General features: G+C 32.5%; 1 protein-coding gene across 6 annotated transcripts in view; it reads right to left on the bottom strand.

Moving 5' to 3' along the window:
• LOC130891328 (inactive dipeptidyl peptidase 10) overlaps window positions 1-22,884 on the bottom strand; it is a 216,903-nt gene that overhangs the window by 6,000 nt on the left and 188,019 nt on the right. For all 6 annotated transcript variants that reach the window (XM_057795975.1, XM_057795974.1, XM_057795977.1 and 3 more), the window contains 5 exons: window positions 12,197-12,291; window positions 7,248-7,375; window positions 6,001-6,382; window positions 4,622-4,849; window positions 4,023-4,243 (listed from right to left, as the gene is read on the bottom strand). In XM_057795975.1, coding sequence (XP_057651958.1) covers window positions 4,023-4,243; window positions 4,622-4,849; window positions 6,001-6,382; window positions 7,248-7,375; window positions 12,197-12,291 — 1,054 coding nt within the window. The remainder of the gene's footprint in view (window positions 1-4,022; window positions 4,244-4,621; window positions 4,850-6,000; window positions 6,383-7,247; window positions 7,376-12,196; window positions 12,292-22,884) is intronic.

Below are 22,884 nucleotides of genomic sequence, written 5' to 3'. Positions count from 1 at the left end.
AGATAAACATCCATCTTCTTTCTTTTTCCAATCCAGCAATTCTTTCAAGGCATTCTATTTTTCGTCCCATAGCATTTGATGTCGTTTCTTCATCAAGGTAGAATAGACTAGCACTACAATCACACCAATAGACTGGATTAAGTTTTTCAGGTAACTTATAATCTTTTTCGTTTTCTCTTCTTTATCCTTGACCAACTCGCTTTGGAGATGGTGCAACTACATTTATTCAACCATATATCCTGATGTTTGACTCTAATTCTAATGTTTTTTGTCTAGCATCTTTTGACCATTTTATCAGCAGTAGCACTGTAAGTTAGTGCCTAACTATAGCTCACTTACAATATGAACTAAATGTTAACAATGTTACGTAGAAGCTAAATTTTTTTTTCAAATAATGAGATAAAATGTCCAGAAATAATATATCGTTACGACTTTTTAATCGCTTTTCCGAAAACAGATATTTTCCCAAAAATTTCATTAAGTAATTGAACTTTGAGAATTCTAATGTGGCAAACAAAAGTTGACCTAAATTGTGACGTGATAACATTTCCAAATAAAAGTTTTATGTGTTTTCCTCCAACCTACCCGTCTGGTTTCAACGAAGATTTTGAAAACATAGTTTTTACGCCCTAGTTGTTTGTCAGAGCGGATAAAAGTAAACATAAGAATGTGTTTGGACAGAATTTGCAGAGTTTCACAATGCAGTGGATATAAATAAGTATATAAGTTATTTTGACACAATCGTACTTTTTAATAAAACAAAAAATTTGATTCAATACGATTCGAAGGATGTTTCCAAAGTTATCTAAACGTTTTCCGTGGGTGTAGAGACCAGTTTTTATTATTCATGTTCCATTTTCTGGATTTACATTATTTTTGTATTGTAGATGTATATAATGTTTGAGTCAAATGAATCGATACCAATGTTTCAAACTCAAACTCTATTCCTCACATACAACTTTTAGAGTTTAAAGTCGGATTTACATATTTCTTCTCCTATGGCAGCAATATGCGTAAATTTATTCAATTGAGAAATTTTTGTACCATAAATCATGTCTGAAGTTTTTTTAAGACTATATTGAAAGTAGAAATCTATTATTTAAAACCCACATACAGCCATCGCGAGTTTTGAAGTTGTTAATGATGTTTTCGAAACTAGATAAGGCCGTTTTAGTAACATCTTTTTTAAAAAGGAATCTTTATTGATGAATAATCTACATTCTTTTACTCGAAATCTATTGAAGGGTCTCGGGAGAAAACTATGGGTTTCACAAAATTGATGAGATATCAATGTCGAATTCGAAAACAATAACAAGAAGTACTTTTTACGTTTAGTGGCTGGGAAGATTACTGATGGAAATGGGTTCACTAATACTTCTACCCATAGAGTATTCTGAACTGTTTACTATTCAGATAGTAACGACTTTACCAAGAGGCCCACCGTGGTCTTTGTCGATGGACAGCCTCATACTCGCAGACGAGGTGCTCGCGATTTTCCAACAAGAGTTTTCGGGAGTTTCTCCGATGTTTTTTACGTGATGATTCACTGAAAAGGGCCCAGTGAGCGTACCAGTAACTTTTCTTAGCTTGTTTTGATAAATTTTTTTTGGGTTTAGTTGGTACAATGAGAAAGAAATCTCTATAGACATCCAAACTCCATGTTTCTGATTTCCTCTTGTTTTCAGACTTTTTACGATCATTGTCGTACACTCCAATGTATTAGAGTCCCCAAAGCCTAATAATTTGGTTGTTTCTTCTAGAAATTCAGAGAGTAAGTTCATTTCCATATTAGCTTTGACTTAATTTTACAGAACTCAGGTGCTTGGAGGACTGCTCTGCTATCTAATCAGATATCTATGAGTTTTGGTGTTTGTCTCCGTACGTTTCCGTCTGGATAACGTTCCAATCCAATTGGGATAGTGAGCTTGGTTCTTGTACCAGCTTCTAATTGTCCTTGTTCCATTTTCGAACCATCAGTGTAGTATACCATGAGCCTCGTGGACATCCAATATATAATATGCATTGCTGAAGACTTGTTAACGTAACTTTATAATTTCTGACAAATAGGTAATAATTGGGAAAGCTTTGCATCCGTCCTTAGACGCCCATCCAGGTTTCTATTTCTGTTCTTTGTATGGTTTTATTGCCCAGATTGATGCTTCACTTTCATAGACTATAAAAACCTTCAAGTCTAAGTTGGATTGTAGCATTGCCATGAGCTATGATCGTGACAGGCCAGAAAAAATGTTAGAATAGGAAAGATACTTTGTATTTTTTATGTCTACATTATATTAAAATGAATATATTTGTGAAACCATTTTGTGTAAAAAGTAAATTTTTGCTGACGTTTAAACTTGATAATTAATAAAAATCAAAACAGACTTTTTTCAGAAATTAGTTGATATTGATGTTTTTAGACTGCAGTTTTTGTTTCTGTTCAAATTAAAAACTGATTTGTGGTATAAATTTTGATTAAAATGCAGCAAATTTTTCCTATTTAAACAAACGATACAGAAACCTTTCTATACATGTTTCAATTGAACTCGATGTTATATAATAAATGATTCGTTATGGACACGATTTCATAAATTTAAAAACCTTAATTGGTATTTTTTGTTCGCTTCATTCATCAGTGAGAAATTAATACCAATTATTCACAAAGTTATGTCATTGGTAATGATGTAACAGATGTTTATAAAAATCAACTTTTCGAAGAAAAAAATTTGAACATTCTATCTTCAATAGATAAACTAGAACTAGATGTATATAATTGTGAGCAGGTAATGTCCACGATAAAGCTTACGAAACAGTTGAAGCGTTCATTTTTGGAAATATATTATTAGGAAACTCGTGTAACTCATAGAAGACTTCATTATTCTTATATGTTCATAATCGAGTATCTGAGGATAGATTTTTATATTACAATTTATTGACTTAAGAAAATGACGCTGTTGTGAACGAACGTATTCCGATTTTACCCACATAACTATGAAACCAAGCCACAACAAACCGTCTTTTGGAGTGAAGAACATCTTATCTCGATTTCTAACGAGCTTAAAGAATCCAAAACAGAGAAGGAGTTCTTTGTTGTCGTCTGTCGCCATATACAAAATTGCCATTTGGGCCAACATCAATCAAGAAAGAGGGTTGCTCCAGTCTATAAGTCGAGCGCCCTGAGAATTGTCAGCGCATACCATACAGAGTCCGGGTACTTACCTATTCGATTGTTAGCGGAAGAAAGAAGATCACTTCACCGACAGTCTACCACACTGAGAAAGAACGTGAATCTTTGGCAAATGGTATGAGATGCTTCCGATAAGGTAAGATGGATCCACTAACTTATTCCGCGAGTGAAGACTTGGCCCAGCCGCTCGCATAGACAGATGAATTGTTACTCATTTCAAATGCTCTATTGACATCGATAATTTAGGGAATATCTTCACAGGTTCAAGCATGAGGATTCCTTAGAGTGCCCAACATGTCTAAGAGAATGTATTCTTCATATTCCAGCCTTTTAGCATGCTTCATAAGACCTGGGTGTGAATGAAGATTGCCTGGGTAGCAAAAAAAAACGTTTGCGACTGAGGTGTTAAAGAAACGTCCGTTTGAAGAGAACAAAAGGAAGAAGGGGGCAAATAGAGAGGAACGAAGCAATTGGCGTAAGATCCATATAGATAGCTATTCCCCCCGCCTAACGACGGTTCCGCAGAGGCCAGAGATAGGAGAGGTTTTCTAGTCGGTATGTGAAATGATCCGAGATACAGTATGTTTCACCCATGCTTCTAAAAAGTTGGAAAAGGCAACATCAGACACTACAGTCTTCGTTACATCCAGCAAATTATAACGTTTGGTGCGATTTCAACGCTAGAGGAATGATTTTTTTTGTTCTAACATTGTTTGATATGAAAATTAAGCAATAAGAAAAAGTCATAGATAGAATTGGACTTAAGCAATTCATAACAAAAAACACAAACATATATCAAACAAATCAATTTGTTAATGAATATTGAATAAAGACTTACATATTTGAATTTTCTTCATCCCAAGCTAATATCCTCGTTATTTCGAAAGCTCCGTGTGTGAGAGGTCGAACTCTATTATTTGAAATTTCGCAAGCGTGCATGAAGTGACCATTATCGCCATCTTTCACTGGAAGTCGAACTAAGACCTTAGTACCGTTCGAATTGAAAACTGGATGGAATATGGGTTCTGTCCAGCCAATATGTTCTTTTTCAATGTGAAACTATAAAGCAATAAATATAAAACTTTTATCCAAATTATATTTAGAATCAATATTGAAACATCGATAAAAGATTCGCGAGTTAAAGCCATTACTAGCTCATTGAATAATATGTTCAATATGAAACTAAGAATGAATATTTTCATTGTAAACTCGGTATTTAGTTCCGCTACAGTCATTTCAAATTCTCCAATTGCAGAAAGCATCGATCTAAATAAGGTAATGATGCAGAACTAATTCGGGTTTCTGTGTAGTAAGTTTAATTTTGTTTCGACGTATCTTCGCTCATGAAACCAGCTGTAACTTTAAGTAAGAAGTTTGTAAAAGATGACGTTCACTCGTATAACTTAAATCAAATCTATTTGAAGGTATCATACTCACATTCGAACAATTGTAATTATTTTGTGATCTACAGGTAACAATGACGTATTTATTCTGAGATCTGTTCAACCATACGATTCCCACATTATTCTCTCCGTGAAAACTTACGCTGGTTACATAACTGTCATTCTCTACACTGTTGGTCGGTTTCAACTCGAGGGGAAACAAATATTTCACAGTTGTTAGATTCACTATCCAAACGGAAACCTCCGGATTTTGCGTTTCCACCTAAATCAAAATTGAATCGATTGTTATTGAAACATTCGAATTATACCATAAATGTTGTGTTATATCACTATATACATGGTGTTTGAAAACGTATCATATAATAAGTATTCTATTTCAATGTAAAAGTTATTATTAAATACTTAAAATGTATTTCAACTGCCTAAAAATAATTTCAAGAAATCTTCAGAAGTTTTCGGTTACTGAAAAACAACTCTTAACAAAGTTAAAGGCACGGATCTTCGAAACTTTCGAACTAGTAACTAAAAAAAATTTTTAAACGCGAATAACTCGAAAATTAAAAGGAATTCGAAAAAAACTACTCGAACAAAAAATATAGAGTACAAAATTTTCTATAAAAAAGTCTGCGGTTATTTTTTCGTTGGAGCCACTATTTCTGAGTAAGTCTCTTTTCTAACTCTAGGGAAATTTATTTTTCAAGAAATCAAAATGCATCATGATGGTTTAGATCTCTATTTTATACTCGGGTAAGCTAGCATAATTTTCGAAAATACTCCGAGATGAAGAGGTATAGTGGCTATATAAGCTACATAGATTATTATTTCGATATTCAGAGACTTCTTAATAGTTTCACTTTTAAAAAATGTAGCTAATCATTTTGTGCTTTACAGCTTTTTTTCGAATTCTACGTAGTTTTTGTGATTCAAAATATTTTGAGCGTTCAAATCTATTTTATAATGGAATTTTGAGGTTAGGAAAAAATTGTGCAGAATGTTGCTCTCCACATTTTTTTCTCCAGGCAGTATGTATTAAAATCTTCATAGTTTTCGAGGTACTCGTAATTCAAAATGTTTTTGAGAACTTGAACCCATTTTACGATGAAAATTTTGAGGCTCGGAAAAAAAGCTTGCAGACCAATCTGTAGAGAATTTGGTACTGTACATTTTTTGCTCCAGCACAGTTTTTCGATTTCCCCGTAGTTTTCGAGATATTCGCGATTAAAAATATTTTTGGGTGTATAAATTTTAAGGTGAAAATATTGAGATGTGCAATCCGTGCACGTAATTTTGTAAAGAGTTTCTAGACTTATTCAGTATCCCAAAACCTCCCAGAATCTATAAAATCAAAACCGTTTTTTAATTTTAGCTCAAAATCGCCTAATTTGCCTGTACTAATAAGATATTATGTCTTACCCTGGGATACCTAAAAGACTTGATCTTCGGATATAAAGTTTGTTGATTTTCGTGAGTGTCGTACCAGGGATATTTATATTCTCCGACGTTGGTATCATTGAACGTAACATACAACAAATAAATACCGTCTGCTGAGAACCATAAAGCGTGTGAAGTCTTTAAAATATAATTTTCGTATAGCCAGTCGGGTATACCATTGAATATAATATCGGATTGACCTGTATAAGTTATTCGACAAATTAAATCTTTCTCTACTTTAGGTTTGTAATAAATGTCGTTGTTATGAATGAAGGCAATCGCAGTGCCGTCTGGCGACCATGTGGCATATTGTAAGAACGGCGCATTTTCGTCCAGTTCCGTTGGAGATAATGGCCTACGTAATCTGAAATTTTAAAACAGTTTGAGAATATGATAACGGAAAAATTGAATGTAGAATTGAATCTATAACAGGTATATTAAGAGTAACGAGATCGAGTTAAGTCCTGGTCTTAAAAATAAACTAAATAGCACGTGTGTGAAGTTAGAAAGATCAAGTTGGTAGAATGAATCATTTTATAGATCAATATTTAGTGCTCATTTGGTGCTGTGGACCAAAAATGAGATCATTGCATTGAGAGGCTCAATTGGTGCTCAATTAGCTCTGATAAGCAAACAGATTTTTCGAAAAAACATTTTTGTGTCCAATAAAACGTCATTATCTTGTGTTCAATTAGTGTTACCGTTTCAGTAAAAGCTGGAAGGGTACTAGTGGAATTGAAAGACGTCACCATTTAGTGCTGCCAGTGTAGCTAAACATTTTCATAGCACAAAAAATTAATTTCAATTGTTTCTGCTAATATAACGATGCAAGCAGATTTAAGGGTAGAATATGACTCTATAATCGGAATTAATAAAATTAAGGGACGTCACTATTTAGAGGTCGATTAGTGCTGACGTTGAAGCCAAGGATTTTTTTTAAAAAGAGCTCACCAATTGATGAAGAGAAGTTTTGTTCGTTGTTTTAATACAAAGTTATCTTTGCAAAACTTGTACAATACAAACCATTTCGAGTCGTACGTTCCTAACTCGTAATGGTACAAAATTAAGGGAAAAAATCCAAATTCTGACTGCCTTTCACACAATAAGAAAGATCTATAAACGGAAAGTTTATTTTGACTTATACTATAACACTTTCTAAATGCTGCACTTATATATTCATGACGAAGAAAAATTTTCTTTTCCAATTACTTCAATTCTAATATTTTTACCTTGTTGCAATTTCGTAGATATGATATTTGGCTAAAGTTGTATATTTGAAGACTGTTTTAACTTCACTAATAAGAAGAATGTATTTCAGATTGTTAGAAATCTTGAAATCAGCTACAGCATACTGTATCTGGAACAAAAATATTTCGCTTTGTTGATTTCAAAGATTTTTTTTATTTCGTTATTTGTAGTTTAGTTTTATTTCAAGCTTATCCAATTATATGATACATGCATTTTGGTTTCTACAATAGATTCATCAAATATAAAGAGAAAAGTAGTAATTCTCTCTGGAACGAATAATAAACGGAGATAAGGGACGTTAAAATAATTACTCCTTTTTATGTTTAAAATTTCTACGTTTTTATTCACCAGCATACATTTTACTGCAAGTTAAAAAAGAACCATCGGATGGTATTCAAATACACATAAAGCTACGAAATGAAAATTACGTAAATTATAACCTTTTAAATTCATTATGATAATTGAAGATAATTTTATAGATAACAGTCGTGAAATCTGGAACACACACAACACATCGAACACAAAGAGAATATTAGAAACCATCGAAATGAAAATAGTGCGCTGGAAAAACACTTTTTGACAAGTAGCGAAGCCAGGACATGTAAGATTGACAACGTAAACGTTGCATTTTGCTTACGTTGAAGAAAAAAGAGAAAAAAGCTACAGGGAATTATACAAAGTACTTGTATGTGAAAAAAATATACTTCTAATCTGTTTAATGGCGTGATTATGTCTTTTATGGATAATAAAATAATTAGAATCAGTTTGCTTACAATATTGTAAAAGAATTCTTGTTTCACTTGAGGTATCCAAAATATAATAAAAGTGAGAAAAATGTGAAGTCTTCAGCGACGACTCAATATATAAGAAATGAGATATTTAGAGCTTCGCGAATATAATTTCTTTTCTACAATATAATTTATTATATAAATCTCCCCTAGATATTGAAAAACAAAACTTAGCAGCTTAGTAATCTGCTTGAGATCGAGAAATGCAATTAGCTGAAAAAATGCATTTGATACAAAACCAAACTATTAAGTAGTGGGTTTTCCAATAGGGACTTGACTTGAATTTAGTTTGTGAACGCACCTTTTCACTTAACATCGAACCGTCACTGTCAGTTTATTCAGTAGACATAACCTTTTCATCATGGTAAAGTACACGAACGAACCACGTCTGCAAATCTTAAAAATTAACTAGAGAAATTCGGAGTCCGTGACTTTAAGAGCGTTAACTTCGATTTTCGGTCGTAATTCTCGACCTAGTAGACAGGCAGTAACAAGTTTAGTGAAAAAGTTTGAGTCTACATATTCGTTGTGTGATGTTGCCGTGCCAGTGAGACTACGGGTTGGTGTCGAAAATATCGCTGCCATTGAAACTCCCGTAACAAATGATCCAAATCAGTCAATTCCACGGCGTTCTCAAGAGTTGGGCATCGCGAAAACCACGCGAATTTTGCGCAAGGATCTTACTTTACGCCCACACAAGATCAGGCTCACTCAAAAATTGAAGACGATGGACCATTCGAAGCGACGTACATTCTCCGATTGGGTTCTGGAAAAGATGCGCCAACATGATAAATTTCATCGCAAAATCATTTTCAGTGACGAAGCTCATTTCTGGCTCAATGGGTTTGTCAATAAACAAAATATGCGGTATTGGTCGGGTGAAAATTCACATGTGCTTAATGAAAAACCACTTCATCCACAAAAGATAACTGTTTGGTGCAGTTTGCATATCGGCGGCGTCATAGGGCCATATTTTTTCGTCGACTGTAAATGGTTATCGTTATCGCGCCATGATTATCGATTATATTTGGCCAGAATTGAAATTTATGGACTTGGACAGCATGTGGTTTCAACAGGACGGCACCACAAGCCACACAACACACGTTACAACCGATTTATTGAAGAACAAGTTTGAGCATGTTATCTCAAGAAATAGACCAGTCGATTGGCCGCCTCGTTCGTGCGATTTAATACCTCTAGATTTTTTCTTTGGGGCTGCGTCAAGTCATTGGTTTATGCTAATAAGCCGACGACGTTGGAAGAGCTTAAAACCAACATTGAACGCGAAATAGCAGCCGTTTCGGCCGAAATATGTGGCAGAGTCATGGAAAATTGGGTCCAACGAATCAACCGCTGCAAACGTGCCCGCAGTGGCCATATGAGCGTAGTCGAGTTGTACTTCAATACGATAATACAGTTTTTGAACTATCTTAAATGGTTTTCATTTTATTTTGAAAAAAACTTTTCCTTATTGGAAAACCCCTCATAATAACCTGTTTTCTTCTTAAGCAGGAAGTATTCAATTTTAAGTATTCAGCTATATTCAACTACCTCGTTTGTGTCAAATCTGAGTTCGTCCAAATATATTATGTTTGTGTTTGAGTCTTGATATTTATTGTTGTGGGGTTTAAAACCATTGTATTAAAACACCCCGATATATTTACAGAATCATATCCAATGTTGTTACTAAATTGGCTTTATATAAAAATTATTCAATGCGTTTTCTTAGTGATCCACATTGAACAACATGTTTATGCCCAACCTCAAATTGTTGCCAAATAGAAATCACCCTCAATTAATTTAAATACTCGATAATAATATCCGAGAGCATATATATTTGTTTTTCACATCATTAGAGCCATCTTTAAAATTTCGACACCATTAACACGGTCACTCATGATGTTTCAATAATGGCGGATGTTTACGTGGTTGTAGCACAACGCCGACTGATGCCTGAATGTCAATAATGGCGGAGTGTGAAGTGCGAGAGCTTCACAGTCGACTACAGCGCATGCCCGCTTTCTTCTGCCCGCCTAGCGTCTGCACGGAGCGATCGGAGGTTGAAAAAAAAACGGCCCTCGTATTTATTATCTAATTTATATATTTATTAACTAATTTATTTTATTTGACTGTTCCACGCCGTCTAATACGCCTTTTACAGTCACAAATATTAGATTCTTAAAGAAAGTATATAAATTGTTTTTCAAATTTTATTGGTATGCAGATGCTTTAGCCAATACCGAAATTGTATATGGTATAATTAATTCAAAAGCAATTCAGTCGTAATTTTCATTAAAATAATAATATATTCTGCTTATTTTTCAAAGAAATGCTGAATCATTTCTTGATTTTCCTTCTAATTAGAAAAAGGGAAACATTTTCTTTGTTCTTGGGTAAACTTGAAATATCCATTAGCTTTTTCACTTCCACATAATTTGTTTTGAAAGAAATAATCTACAAAGAACGTCTATTTCACGTCGTCTTCCGATTTCTAGAGAAACAATGTACAAACTTGGTCAGATCCCAATGGAAATTTGAGTCTTAATGTTCCAAGATACTTTACTGTAAGGTAATGATATATAGTTGTATCTCTAAAATGGTATCAGTATAATTATTCTTATAAATTATAATCCAGGGCACCGTATAATCAAATATATTGTTTGCCTAATACAACGTTATTTAATATTTTCTTATTTTATCTTAGTGTGTGGGATACATTTAAAGTCGCCAATCCTACTGGATACGCTCTATCTTGGACATAACCAGTTTCGTGTCGTCGAAGCTCATGGTTTTGGAGGCTATGCAGAGTTCATCTTATATCTAAACTTCATACTAAAGACGAATGCCAATTCGTTGCTCTAGCTTTTCCTTCATTTTCATATAAACCAATAGATTATTTGAAGGCAGGGTCAGACTGCTCTTTCTTATCTTGATCGCATTCGAATGGAGCTAGTCGGTTTTGATGACCTTCTTTCGGGTTCGCCAAGAAGATTTTGTAGAAATGGTAGTTGAAGTTATTAATACTAATATTTATTGACTATGAACTTTTCAAACATATCTGTATTTAGAGAGAAAAGCATTTTCTTCGCGTAGGATTATATATATGTACACTAATTTCTCTTTGAACTCTTCTACATGATATCTTCCCATCGAAAGTTGGGAGCTCAACTCTAGCTAACTTAGAATTGTCGCTATTTTTGGGTTCATATCTGATTTGCAGGGTTTTCTTAAATCTATATCCTCCTTTTTTAGCTTAATCTGATTTTCCATCCTATTGTAATGTTTTTCCACTTTATTTTTACAATTTCTATTCGTGTGGTGAATTAATAGACACTGTCTCTTGCGTTCTTAATTTATTTAAATACCTTACACAACACTTAACTAATTTATATAATTCACTTATCACTATCATTTAACTAGCTTAAATAATTTATTTAAATTCTCGATTACTTTCTATTTCGGTCTGTTTATTACGCCCATATATTGTAACTGTGCTACACAAATTTTTTATATATTTCTCAACAGAAATTCTCAAAAATTCTAGAAAATAAAGAAACAGAATGAATAAATAAATAGACCTCCCTAGAAATTAGTTCAAAAGAAACAATGTAACAAAAACATCAAAGTCGCCGTGCCGAATTTTAAAATTCCACTACATCCAGGCAGGACAGGCACAAGGGCGAAGACGCGTTATTTATACTATTTTAGAAACGAAGTTATGAGTATTTGTGGCAATAGTGGCATGTATAGCAACATAAATTGGATGAATATTCGTAGGAAATCTTTTCGTTTACTTTGGCAGAAATTGACAAGATTGCGGCGAAAGCCGCGTCTGTAAATAAAAATGTTTCCGGATAAAAATCCTCACTTTATATTGCTACTATTCTACTTATTCACTCGTCTTTTCGTTCCCATCCGCGATTTTCCAATACTGCTCTTAGCTTTGTCACTCTCAGCTCACTAAGTCTCTAAGCTATATTCATGTATCTATTTACTGATACTATCCCACTTCTTAATTCAATTTAAGGTTTTCTTAATTTATTATATGTAACAACTTTATTTCTGTTTCAATTTCTTCAAGAAACCGTCTCAAATCTTACTACTTTTCACATCAAATAAAACATATCCTAATATCAACTTACAAACGTCATATTCGTCATAACAGTAGTCGCTGTTAAGTTATCTGCATCGAAAAGTGTAACGCCTCCATGTTCATCCTTGTAAATAAATTCGGAATCTGTAACGAAAAGAATGAGAAAGGTTAGAGCATAAATCAGATGACAAATCATTTATATCAAACCCAAAACGGGAAAACGGGATACTTTTTGGTGGGACAGCTGGAGTATAATTCAAAAAAATACGAACGTATATCTTTGCTTGCTTGAAAACCGCTGTTTTAGGCCAGTCAGTGAAACGGCGGAAAATCATTTTCATTTAACAACATAATCTAATAAAGTGAAAATAAAATCAGACAGCTATAATCGAATTTAAGCGTAGATTGAAGTAATTGTTAAGTTTTCTTTTTTCCACTAAGAAACTAAATTCCCAACAAGTGGTTTTTCTATTTTCTCTCTTCGTATATTCTATGCGGTTAAGTTTGCAATGATAGTCGATAATCGACAGTATATTGTAACGTTTTTCGTATTTATTCACACTCTTTATTTTTGTGGGGTGAATTAATAGACACTATATATAATAATACACTTATTAATATCAATTTGTCGATTACTTTACTAATTCTTTATATTCACTATGACATTTTTCATTTAAAGCCAGCTAACTGCGTTTACATAAATCATTTATACACCTAAATAAAATTCTACGAAGTTCTAGAACAAAAAGAAGCAAAATAAATGAATAAATAGCCTTTAATAGGAATTATTTAGAAGAAGTACTGTAAATAAACCGCTTGCTACTAAATAATTATTTACAAATAAACATCAAACGTATTTCGTCATTTTTAAAAAGAAGCACGCCATCCGAAAAGGGCGGCGCGAATTCACCAAATTGTTAAAATTCCATAGTAACTGGACAGGGCCGGCCTAAGGAACCATTTTACGGACTTGGACGTAATGTAATTGGAATAATTTTCCTTGTATCATTGCTTTTTGACTGTTTGAACCGAGAATGAAGAGTAATTAATTATAATAATAGAATGATACTTTGCAGCACGAACTTAAATTCATATTTTCGTTCTAAATTTATGCTCTCTCTTTTTATAAAATTTTAGTAAAGCTAGAAACTTTTCGTGCAGTCGCAAGGGGTATTTTTTCAAAATATCTGTCATATTATTAAATTAGCAGTCCCTAGTTTATTTCTTATCAAAACTTTTTTCAAGTTGAAATATATGAAATGAAATAATAAATGCCGAAAATAACCACCTCTAACCAAAATACATGAATGTAGCCTACATGTTATGGATTGCCTTACACGTTCAAAGTTTTGAGGAATATTTTTAACGGTGTCAAACGCTACTGAATACGATTCTTCAAATCGTTGATATCAACTATGGGTATCGTGTAGACTAATGATTTAAGGTTGTTAATTTTAGGTAAGGTAATGTAACGGGAATATTGAAAAAATAGCCGTAGTCATATATCATTCGTCGAACAACATCGTTGGCTGCATCTTCAGTTTTAATCAGTTTCCTGTTAAATTTATTTCGTTTTAGTTCAAGATCTGTAACATCCCTCACTTGTACAGTAGAATATAATCAAAATTGAGCGTTCAAACCGTTCATTAATAACATTTTCCAATTGATCTACAAGTTCTCGTCTTAGGTACTCAAATATATTCGGAATAATCTTTCAAACTTTTATGTACAAACTTTAAACAATAAAATCAAATAGAAGAATCTCAAACTAAACTGCGAAAAATAATTTGAAATATTAACAATATGTATCAAATACTGTGGGAACCACTACAATAGTCCATCGTCCTTATATATCAGTTTTTAGTCCTTCAGGTAAGAAAAGATACATTTTCCTAGTTTGAGGTTTTCATTTTATTTATATACGAGGCTGACTAATTTCGTTTTAGTTTGTTAGACTGCAGACAGTTCCATATTAATCATTGTTATACCTATTACAACCTTTACATATACCTAGCGGATATAATGAGTTTATAATTAAATTTATTGTACTCCGGAGTGTCGGTCTCCCGGATGATTCTCATCTCTAGTCCAGTAAAAAGTGACTGTTTACTCATTTCGTGATCATTTTGATTATATTGAAGTGAAAATTAAAGGGTACAATTTTCAAAACAACTGTAGATGAAATATAACAAATATAATTAGAAATCCTGTTAGATTTGATTAGATTTAAAATCAGTTTTAACTCCTATCCACGTAGAATGACAGTTATCGATCGATTTCGCAAACAATTGGCGAAGATTTTTCATCAACGGTGCTTTTCCTACCCATTATTTTGCTTTAAGAGGGTTGCGGATCATATCATCAAAATCATCTAATTGGCCTCAGCGCCATACAAGAACACAGGAAAGAATCCCAGGTATGTTAATTATCCAATTGATTTGTTATTATATGCAGCAATCTTTTAATAATTATGATTATTATTGAAATCGCAATGAGATAATCGTTAAAGTCATTTGTTTTTTTATATTAATCGGGTTAAAACGTTCTTCGCCGTCTTCCGATTCCCAGTTTCCATTTTTCTCGATCTTCCCAAAGATCTTCTTCCAATCCTCTCTCTCGAATATCCTTCTCGATACCTTCTCTCCAGCTTAATCTTGGTCTTCCTCTTTTTCTTCTTCCTTGTGGTGTCCAATTTAAAATTTGTTTGGGTATGCGGTCTTCAGGCATTCTTTGGACATGTCCGTACCATCTTAACTGATTCACCCTAATGTCTTCCGTAATCGTATGTTGCACTTTCATGATCTCCCTGATTCTGTCGTTTCTTATTTTTTCCAGTCTTGATATTCCTGCCGCGCGTCTCCAATAATCCATTTCTGCGGCTTCAAGCATTTCGATTGTTTTTTCTTTTAGAGGCCAGATTTCGCTACTATATGTTGTTATACTTTTTATTATGCTATTGTATATTCGATGTTTGTTTTCCTTGGATATTTGTTCCATTTCGAAATTCAAGAGATACATTTTGTATTCTAACATATTCGAAGTCCACATATCTGGTAACACTTTTCACTTTACTTGGCCTACATGATCTCTCTTTTGAAAACGGTGGCGATCCCAAATGAACTGGAAAGGGATTTCCGACCCATATATAACACAGTTTACCGCTTGATTTTATGGACAAAAGATCTTAGCTTATGGTGCCGAATTTAAATAAAGGTTGCCTTTTGCTAATAAAATGGAAAGTAAAGTGTGAGGTCAATCCGATTTGGTTGATATCTAATATTTTTCAACAAGAGAAAATTTGATACTATTAGAGGGATTGAAAGTGAGTAATAACTTCCATATGATCTAGTAGAATATTCAGAATTTTATGGAAGGGCAAAAAATCTCAAAAAGACCCCTGATAAGGCCTAAAAATGAGCCATTTTATAAATCTTCTTTATATATTCTGGTCAATATTACATACTATTCCTTATTAAAAGAAATAAAATCCAATTTTCAATTGAGTATTCACTATATAAGACGTATTAATGTATTTTATTGTATCGATGACCTTTTAGTCTATTTTCTAAATATTTAGAGGTTTGCCCTATGTAGACAGCGTCACAATTAGTACAAGGCACTTGATATATAAGTCGAAACGTCAAATTTTATCTTCCAAAAATCATTAAAAAATCTAATTTTAAATCAGAAGAGACCTAAAACCAAGAACATTTAGTTGTATTAATATGTTAAAAGGTCTAAGAAATAAGAAATTAAAGAAATTTATAAGACTTTAGAGTTATCGAGTGCAAAGCAACAACACGTGAAGAATGAGTTAACAAATATTTGTCACTACATATCAAATGTCCTACAGAAAGCACAAATTATCTGAAATTAGGAAAAATGATTCGACACTATAGAAAAAGGATTTGAAGTTATGTCTAAATCTTTTTTAATTTCAAGTTTGCATGAATAACGTCCAAGTAACATACAATATTTGTATTAACTTTTCTTTTCGACAGTCCCTTCGAAGTTCATATAAAACTTTTAACGATAGAAAACAAATCGAGGTTTTTTTCCTGTTTTCGCAACTTAGGTGTTTTTTACTTGAAATACGTGATGCGAATTCAGTCAATTGATTTCCAAACTGGAAATATGTTTTAGGTTTTGTAACCAAGACATACGATGTTTGTTTGTATGTTTCATAGCGTCATACCACCACGTACCATGATGATAATAAAATAACTTTAAAAACTTTCAAGTAGTATAAAAATTTAGAAGAGGAAATGAGTCAGATGATTGCGATGATCGTCGGGACGTCTTTCGACCTCAAACACAGCTAAGAGTGAACTTCAAACGAAATAAGTATAAGATTCGAGCTTCACCAGGGGTTAGTGAAATATGTATGGAACAATATGCAAAAAAATTAAATAATAGGTCAACAAGGTCCTTTTTAATAACCACATACTGTCACAAGTTGCACTTGATTAGAGTTTTTGATCACTTACAGTATGTTGATATCCAGGGAGGTTTCCAGAAAACTGATTAAACATTAGATAACTGCATTACTAGACATAAGTAATACTTTGAAGGAGATTGATTCAAACTTATCTTACTTTTTTTGCTTTTATTGAAAAGAATCCCAATAATTATCATCAGGTTTCGTGATAACTCATCGTTTATTTTAAAAAAATTTGTTTTCCGTTGGACAATTTGATTGAAGAACGATTCGGTGAATAATATTTTCGTATCTGTTTACAAAGAATGGAAAATTAGGAGGATCAAGGTGTAGGATAGAAATAATAAAATTTAAAACATAATAATACAATGACTGCTAGAACAAACAACAAAGGATATAAGATAGGAAAGTAAAGGATAGTTAAAGAAAAACGTACACGATACATTATAATCAGAGGTAAGATATAGGAATAGAAGAAAATAGATAAACAGATAGTAAGAGAAACATAGATTGGCATCAATGGAAAGAGATGAGAATTCAAACAAGCAATGAATGAGAAACAAAAAACGACAAGGAAATAAACATGATAAAACTGTGGAAAAAAAAGAGGGGAGAAAGAGGAAGACTAAAAGAATAAAGAATATCCAAAAAAATATGAGAAAAACAAGGGAAGAAGATGTAAAAAAAGAAAATACGAAGTAGGTAATAGGAAAATACTAAGAATAATTCATATGAAAATGGTTAATCCATATATTTTATGAGTTAATATCTGCTATTGGTAGTTTTTGTTTGGAATAATCGTTCAAAAATGGAAACAGCTAGTTGATATTCATATAAAAAGGGAATTAAGTATGTCACTTATTGCTTATTGAATTTCAATGGATGTTTTTACCACTTTTTCCATAACTGTAAACGACAGCACAATGAATAAATTGGTGACAGTCTGTTGAACGGATTTATTAAAATTTACATAATGAAAAATATTGAACATTCCACGAAGTGAATATAATGAAAGTTGAATCTTTACGAGACATTTAATGATAAATATTATATCAGAAATTCTATAGAAACTGGCATCCATGATTGATATTATGAAAAAATCATCTTATTATGCTCCAAATATCAATTTTCTTCATACGTCAAAGATAATTGAATATAGAAATATGGAAAAATAATTCAAGATTATAAAAGCATACATTATAAAATTACCAATTTAAAAAAAAATTTAAGGGCGATTGATGAGCTTTGTCGTTGTAATCTTACAGCTTCGTATGATGTAATTTTGTAGATCTTCTACGTTTAAGGCATGGTGTTCATATCTCTATTTGTTTGCAAATGCAACGACATTGGTATAATTGTCCAGTCCATATTCTCTCTAAATAGTCATTTGAAGATTTTATGAAATAGGTTCAATTATACTAAAGAACATAATTAATAACATTCAACAATTTTCAAATAGTCATTGTGTAGTTGAGCTTCGAATAATTGAGAATATAACTTCAATTAAGCTTATTTACTTTGCGTGTTGTCTTTGATAGTATACGTCTCATTTCCTTTAAGCGTTACTAAGTTTACGTTTAACCTAAAACAAGCACTTTCGGCAATTGCTTAATGTATGTAAGGTGTTTGGCGATGAATTACCCATAGTGATTTAATGTACATAAGACATGCATATTGTAAATATGCACTACCGGTCAAAAGTTTTGGTCCACCTAATAATCCATTCATTAAGTTTAAAAATACTACACGTTAGCAAATTTCTCTTTTATATTGTCCAGCGAAGGTCAAAACGGTGTCTTAAAAACCAAAATAATAGTTCTGTTTAGTTTATACCGGCACATGTTCATATTTTGTCGAGGCAAGTTGAAACTTGCTGATTTGTTAATTATTTTTTAACGGTAAATCATTTCTTCGGTGTTTATGATTATAGTTTAGTCCCAGTTAGTCCTATGAGATACAAGAACGTGCTGCAATTTATATTTTTAGGACCAAGACTCTTTTTGTGGACTACAATATGCATCCACCATAAGGTTTGATGATTGATAACGTTCAGGGCGGCCTATAAAAACCACAACCACCGAAGATAAACGAATTGTATTGATAAACATTGATAAGCAGCTTTGATCAATAAAATCAAGAGGTTTATGTGGACTAAAGAACATAAAAATTGGACGCATGAAAAGAGGGAAAGAGTTTTATGATGCGATGAGTCAAAGAATATTTGTGCGCAGGTCAAAGGAAGAACGGAAGGAATGAAGAACAGTGCCGACTGTAAAATACGGCGGAGGCTCGGAGATGGTTTTGGAACATTTTTGAGGAAGGGCGACTGGAGACCTAGTGAAAATTAAAGAGATGTCGAAGGATGAAAACTGTAAAAATTAAGGAAAATGTAGTAGGTTCTGGCCAGCACCTTATCAGCAAAAAATTTATCAATTTATCTTCCAGCATGACAACCATCCCAAGCATTCTTCGAAGCTGTGCAAAGAATTGAAAAAACAAAAATATACTGAAAGTAATGATTTTGACGTCACAGTCACCCGACCTCAACCCTATTGAGTTATTGTAGGACAAATTGGACAGAGAAGTCAGAAAGCAGTGTCATACTTCTACTTCACATCTTTGTAATATCCTGCAAAACGAATTCAACTAGATTGAGGACGATAAATATCAAAATCGATCGTATTGTTTTTATATTGCAACCCTAACAAAATTTTTTTTCTTCTTTTTCTTTCAATACGACTCTGTTCCAAAAATTTAGTCTCCTTTTTGAGCTCTTCTTGAAACATTGAAGTCCAGCTTTTATGTCATCTTCTGGATGGTCTACCTAGTGATCGCCATATGTTTGGTTTTTGGTACTTTGTCCATTTTGCCCATCGTTTCATGATATATTTTCCAACCTCGTCCATATTCTCTAGCGTATTTCACCAAAACACTTCTCATTCTATATTTGGTGTTCATTGTTCTTATCGTTTTGATTTCTGTCGTCCTCTTCCTTTTTGTTAATCATATTTCGTTTCTTGTTAACATTACGTACGTGAGTATCGGTTTGACTAAAATTCTCTAGCTGATCCTTGATGATTTTTACGCTGAATTTTCATTGTTTGTTGTCTACAGTTGGTTTCAATCTAATCGTATCTTTGGCAATGACCATTATCTTCATCCTTTATTTGATAGTGTAAAGCTAAGGCCGGTAACCCGTCCTATTCCGGTAATAATCTGAACTATATTGGATAATTTCGTTCTGGTTTCAATCCTGTACATAATTCCGGTGTTCAAGTCCTTAATATTTTGATATTCATGATCTATATTATTCTTCTCTACAATATTCAATAACTCTCCCAGTCGCACTCAACCATAGGTTATAGTGTGGTCAACAAAACATAAAAAAATGGACATGTTGATATTGATATTCCTATTAATTGACATACGGCATCCCTTGTCGATATATTCTGTCTGAACCCTTGTGGTTCTTTTGACGTTTGAATTATGTTACCAAGTTCCATCGCTATGATTTTAATGAAAATTTCAACTATGAGCTTAACAAAGTTAAGTACCAAAAATTGTTGGGATCTCTTTTCACTCATTTTATTTATAGCTTCAGATATACTCTAAAATAGTGACGAGTTTCTACTCAAGCTTCTTTTCGTCATACTTTATAAATTCTTCATTTCAATTTTGATATTTTTGCTTCAACTTTATGTTTTTTCCGGTTCCTTTAGTGAAGTCTCTATTCCGCTTATTTTCAACATTAGTAATGTGTAATTAGTAATATGAATTTTCAAAGTACCTTATCCATTTTCCTAACGAAAGTCATACTAAAATTGTGATCTGTTCAAGCTTCCCTCATCGTTATATACCACACGTCATGTCATGACTTAGGAATCGTTTACTACTTTACGTGGTTTTCCAAATTTCATTAAGAAAAAAATTCTGTTATCATTTCTTGTCACTTACATTTATAGATTAATTTGACAGCCATATTTTGCTTTTCTCTTTGTGAGATATAGAATGAATTTAAATTTTATCGAGCAGAAACTTCCGTTACAAATATGACGTTCTCGCTGCGGTTTATTTAGTTTCGGCGGAAGATGCTCATTTACCATTTTTTTATTTGTAAAAATAAAGCGACAAAGTATCTGCATCTGGTGGTTCTCTCAACAGGATCTTTTGAAATTCATTAAGCGTAAAAACCAACGTAAACATATATTTCTTTTGTATTATGTTTAGTAACATGGTGGAAAATGTACTTTTATACAGTTAAAGAGAGAAGAAAAAATCTCGAGAAGAAAGAACGGTCGAGAAAAACGGCGTTTTTATTAGTAAACTTTTCAGAACATCGACAGTCTCGAATCTTCATTCATTTAAAAATTGCATAGTACTAAATCTTGTGAATGTACGGTTCAACACAGACATTTTACGCATTTAAATGAAAATATTAAATGCCGTTTTTTATTATAGTTAACTTTGTAATAAACAGTGATACCAAAAAAATCCTTAATACAAATTTTATATGAAATCAACTTTTTCCAAATTGCGGTCGCTGAAAAAGGTATAAAATATCTTATTCGGGTTTACATCGAAGTCCTTAGAATAGTTTATCGCCCCATACCATAGAAAATATTTGTATTTGTATTGTACAATGTATATATATTATGTATTACATATAAAAAATTTCACATGGGCATTTTCAAAGGAAATAACGTTATTTATTTTATTTTTCGTGTGTATACTGTATATTTAGATTCTATTTTATTAGTGTATTTATTGTTATTTGTGTGATTGTTTTGTATTTATTTACAAGCTCTTGTCTACAAATTGAGAACAATTTTTTGACAATAAAAAAATTCTTCTATTACAAACTTCTGAGGATGTTGACTCTTACAGGCCAATTAGCAAAATTCTGATTATGCCAAGATTACTAAAAAAATTGTTAATGAACAAAAAATAGTAGAAGTGATGGAATTTAAATCAAACCATAAATTTGTATTGAAATGTCGAACTGTTGAGTAAATACATTGATAAGGAAAACTATACATCAAGCACTCCCAAAAAAAGTAGAGCTTAGTATTTATGGATTAGCACAAGCACTTGATGAAGTTTGGTTCACAGGTCTAAAATATAAACTACGTATAAATTTTTCTTCTTTGACATGATGAACTCCTAGGACATTAAGTATAATAGAAAGAAGAAGTCAAATGATTATTCTGAAGAGTTATTTACTAGAAAAATGTTAAAATATCCAAATATAAAGGTTATTTAAAAAGTTTGTTATAAGAAAGATACCACGTACTGCAGATGACAGAAAAGTAGAAAAATACATATTTGTCATTTTTGAAAAATGAAATTAAGTTAGGTGAGGCTTTTGAAGGCAACCTCGACGTAGTTTGGTTGTGGTTGACTCGGAAACCAGAGTTCCTTGTATTGCCCGAGTACCTTCCTACCTTTCTACTTTCTCCTTTATCTTATTTTGAGCAGTTCCAACCTAGAATCGATTTTTTTACTTCTTCTTTGACTAACTCTGCTATTTCTTCGAGGCAATTTACTCTGTTGTCCTCAAACATTTGACGTCATATTTCTGTAGAGGCAGAGCAGATACTTGATATCTCCACTTGTTCTCAGTTTCATTATTTGCAACAGGTGTTTGTTGCCATTTCCCATTTCTGTAGTCTGTGCCAACATTACAATATCCAGTCACTCCAATGGTTTTCTGGATTGAGTTTTTCGTTATCCTTTCATTTCTGGTCATCATCGATCCTTCACCAAATCACTGTGGATATCATGCAATCTCTTCTGTTTGATCATATAACTGATGTTTGGTTCTGAGTGTAGAAGCACTGATCTCTCTTCGACATCCTCTTCTATCGTCCCAATTCTAGGATCTTGTGTAGAGTTTCCTTCTTCTTTATAGTTTCCATGTATCTAGCATAGTGTCATCAATTAAGGAGAAATCGGCACTTTTGACTTAGTATTGATTTTTTCGTTTTTAAGGTATCTGTGTAGATTCTTGAGTTTCTGTTTTCACTTTCCTTTAACAGGCAGCCTTCTCCATTTCTTAAATTTTCTTTTGTAGGATATTAATCCAGTTTTCGGTATGTACGACTTTTTTTTATTTCTTCAAATATAAGTTGGATAATTATTCATTATTTAAAGATAAATATGTTATAGAAATGATTAAAATTTTAATATTAACTATAAAATCAACAATATGAAACAGATTACATGAATAGGGATTTTCAATATAAAACTACTTGTAAATGCTGTCTTTAAATCAGGTCATCAAGCGATCAATCCTGTATAAT

The sequence above is a fragment of the Diorhabda carinulata genome, chromosome 3, assembly GCF_026250575.1.
Source record: "Diorhabda carinulata isolate Delta chromosome 3, icDioCari1.1, whole genome shotgun sequence".
Taxonomy (NCBI): domain Eukaryota; kingdom Metazoa; phylum Arthropoda; class Insecta; order Coleoptera; family Chrysomelidae; genus Diorhabda; species Diorhabda carinulata.
The sequence above is the reverse complement of the archived record's forward strand: the minus strand, read 5'-3'. Positions and strand labels throughout refer to the sequence as shown.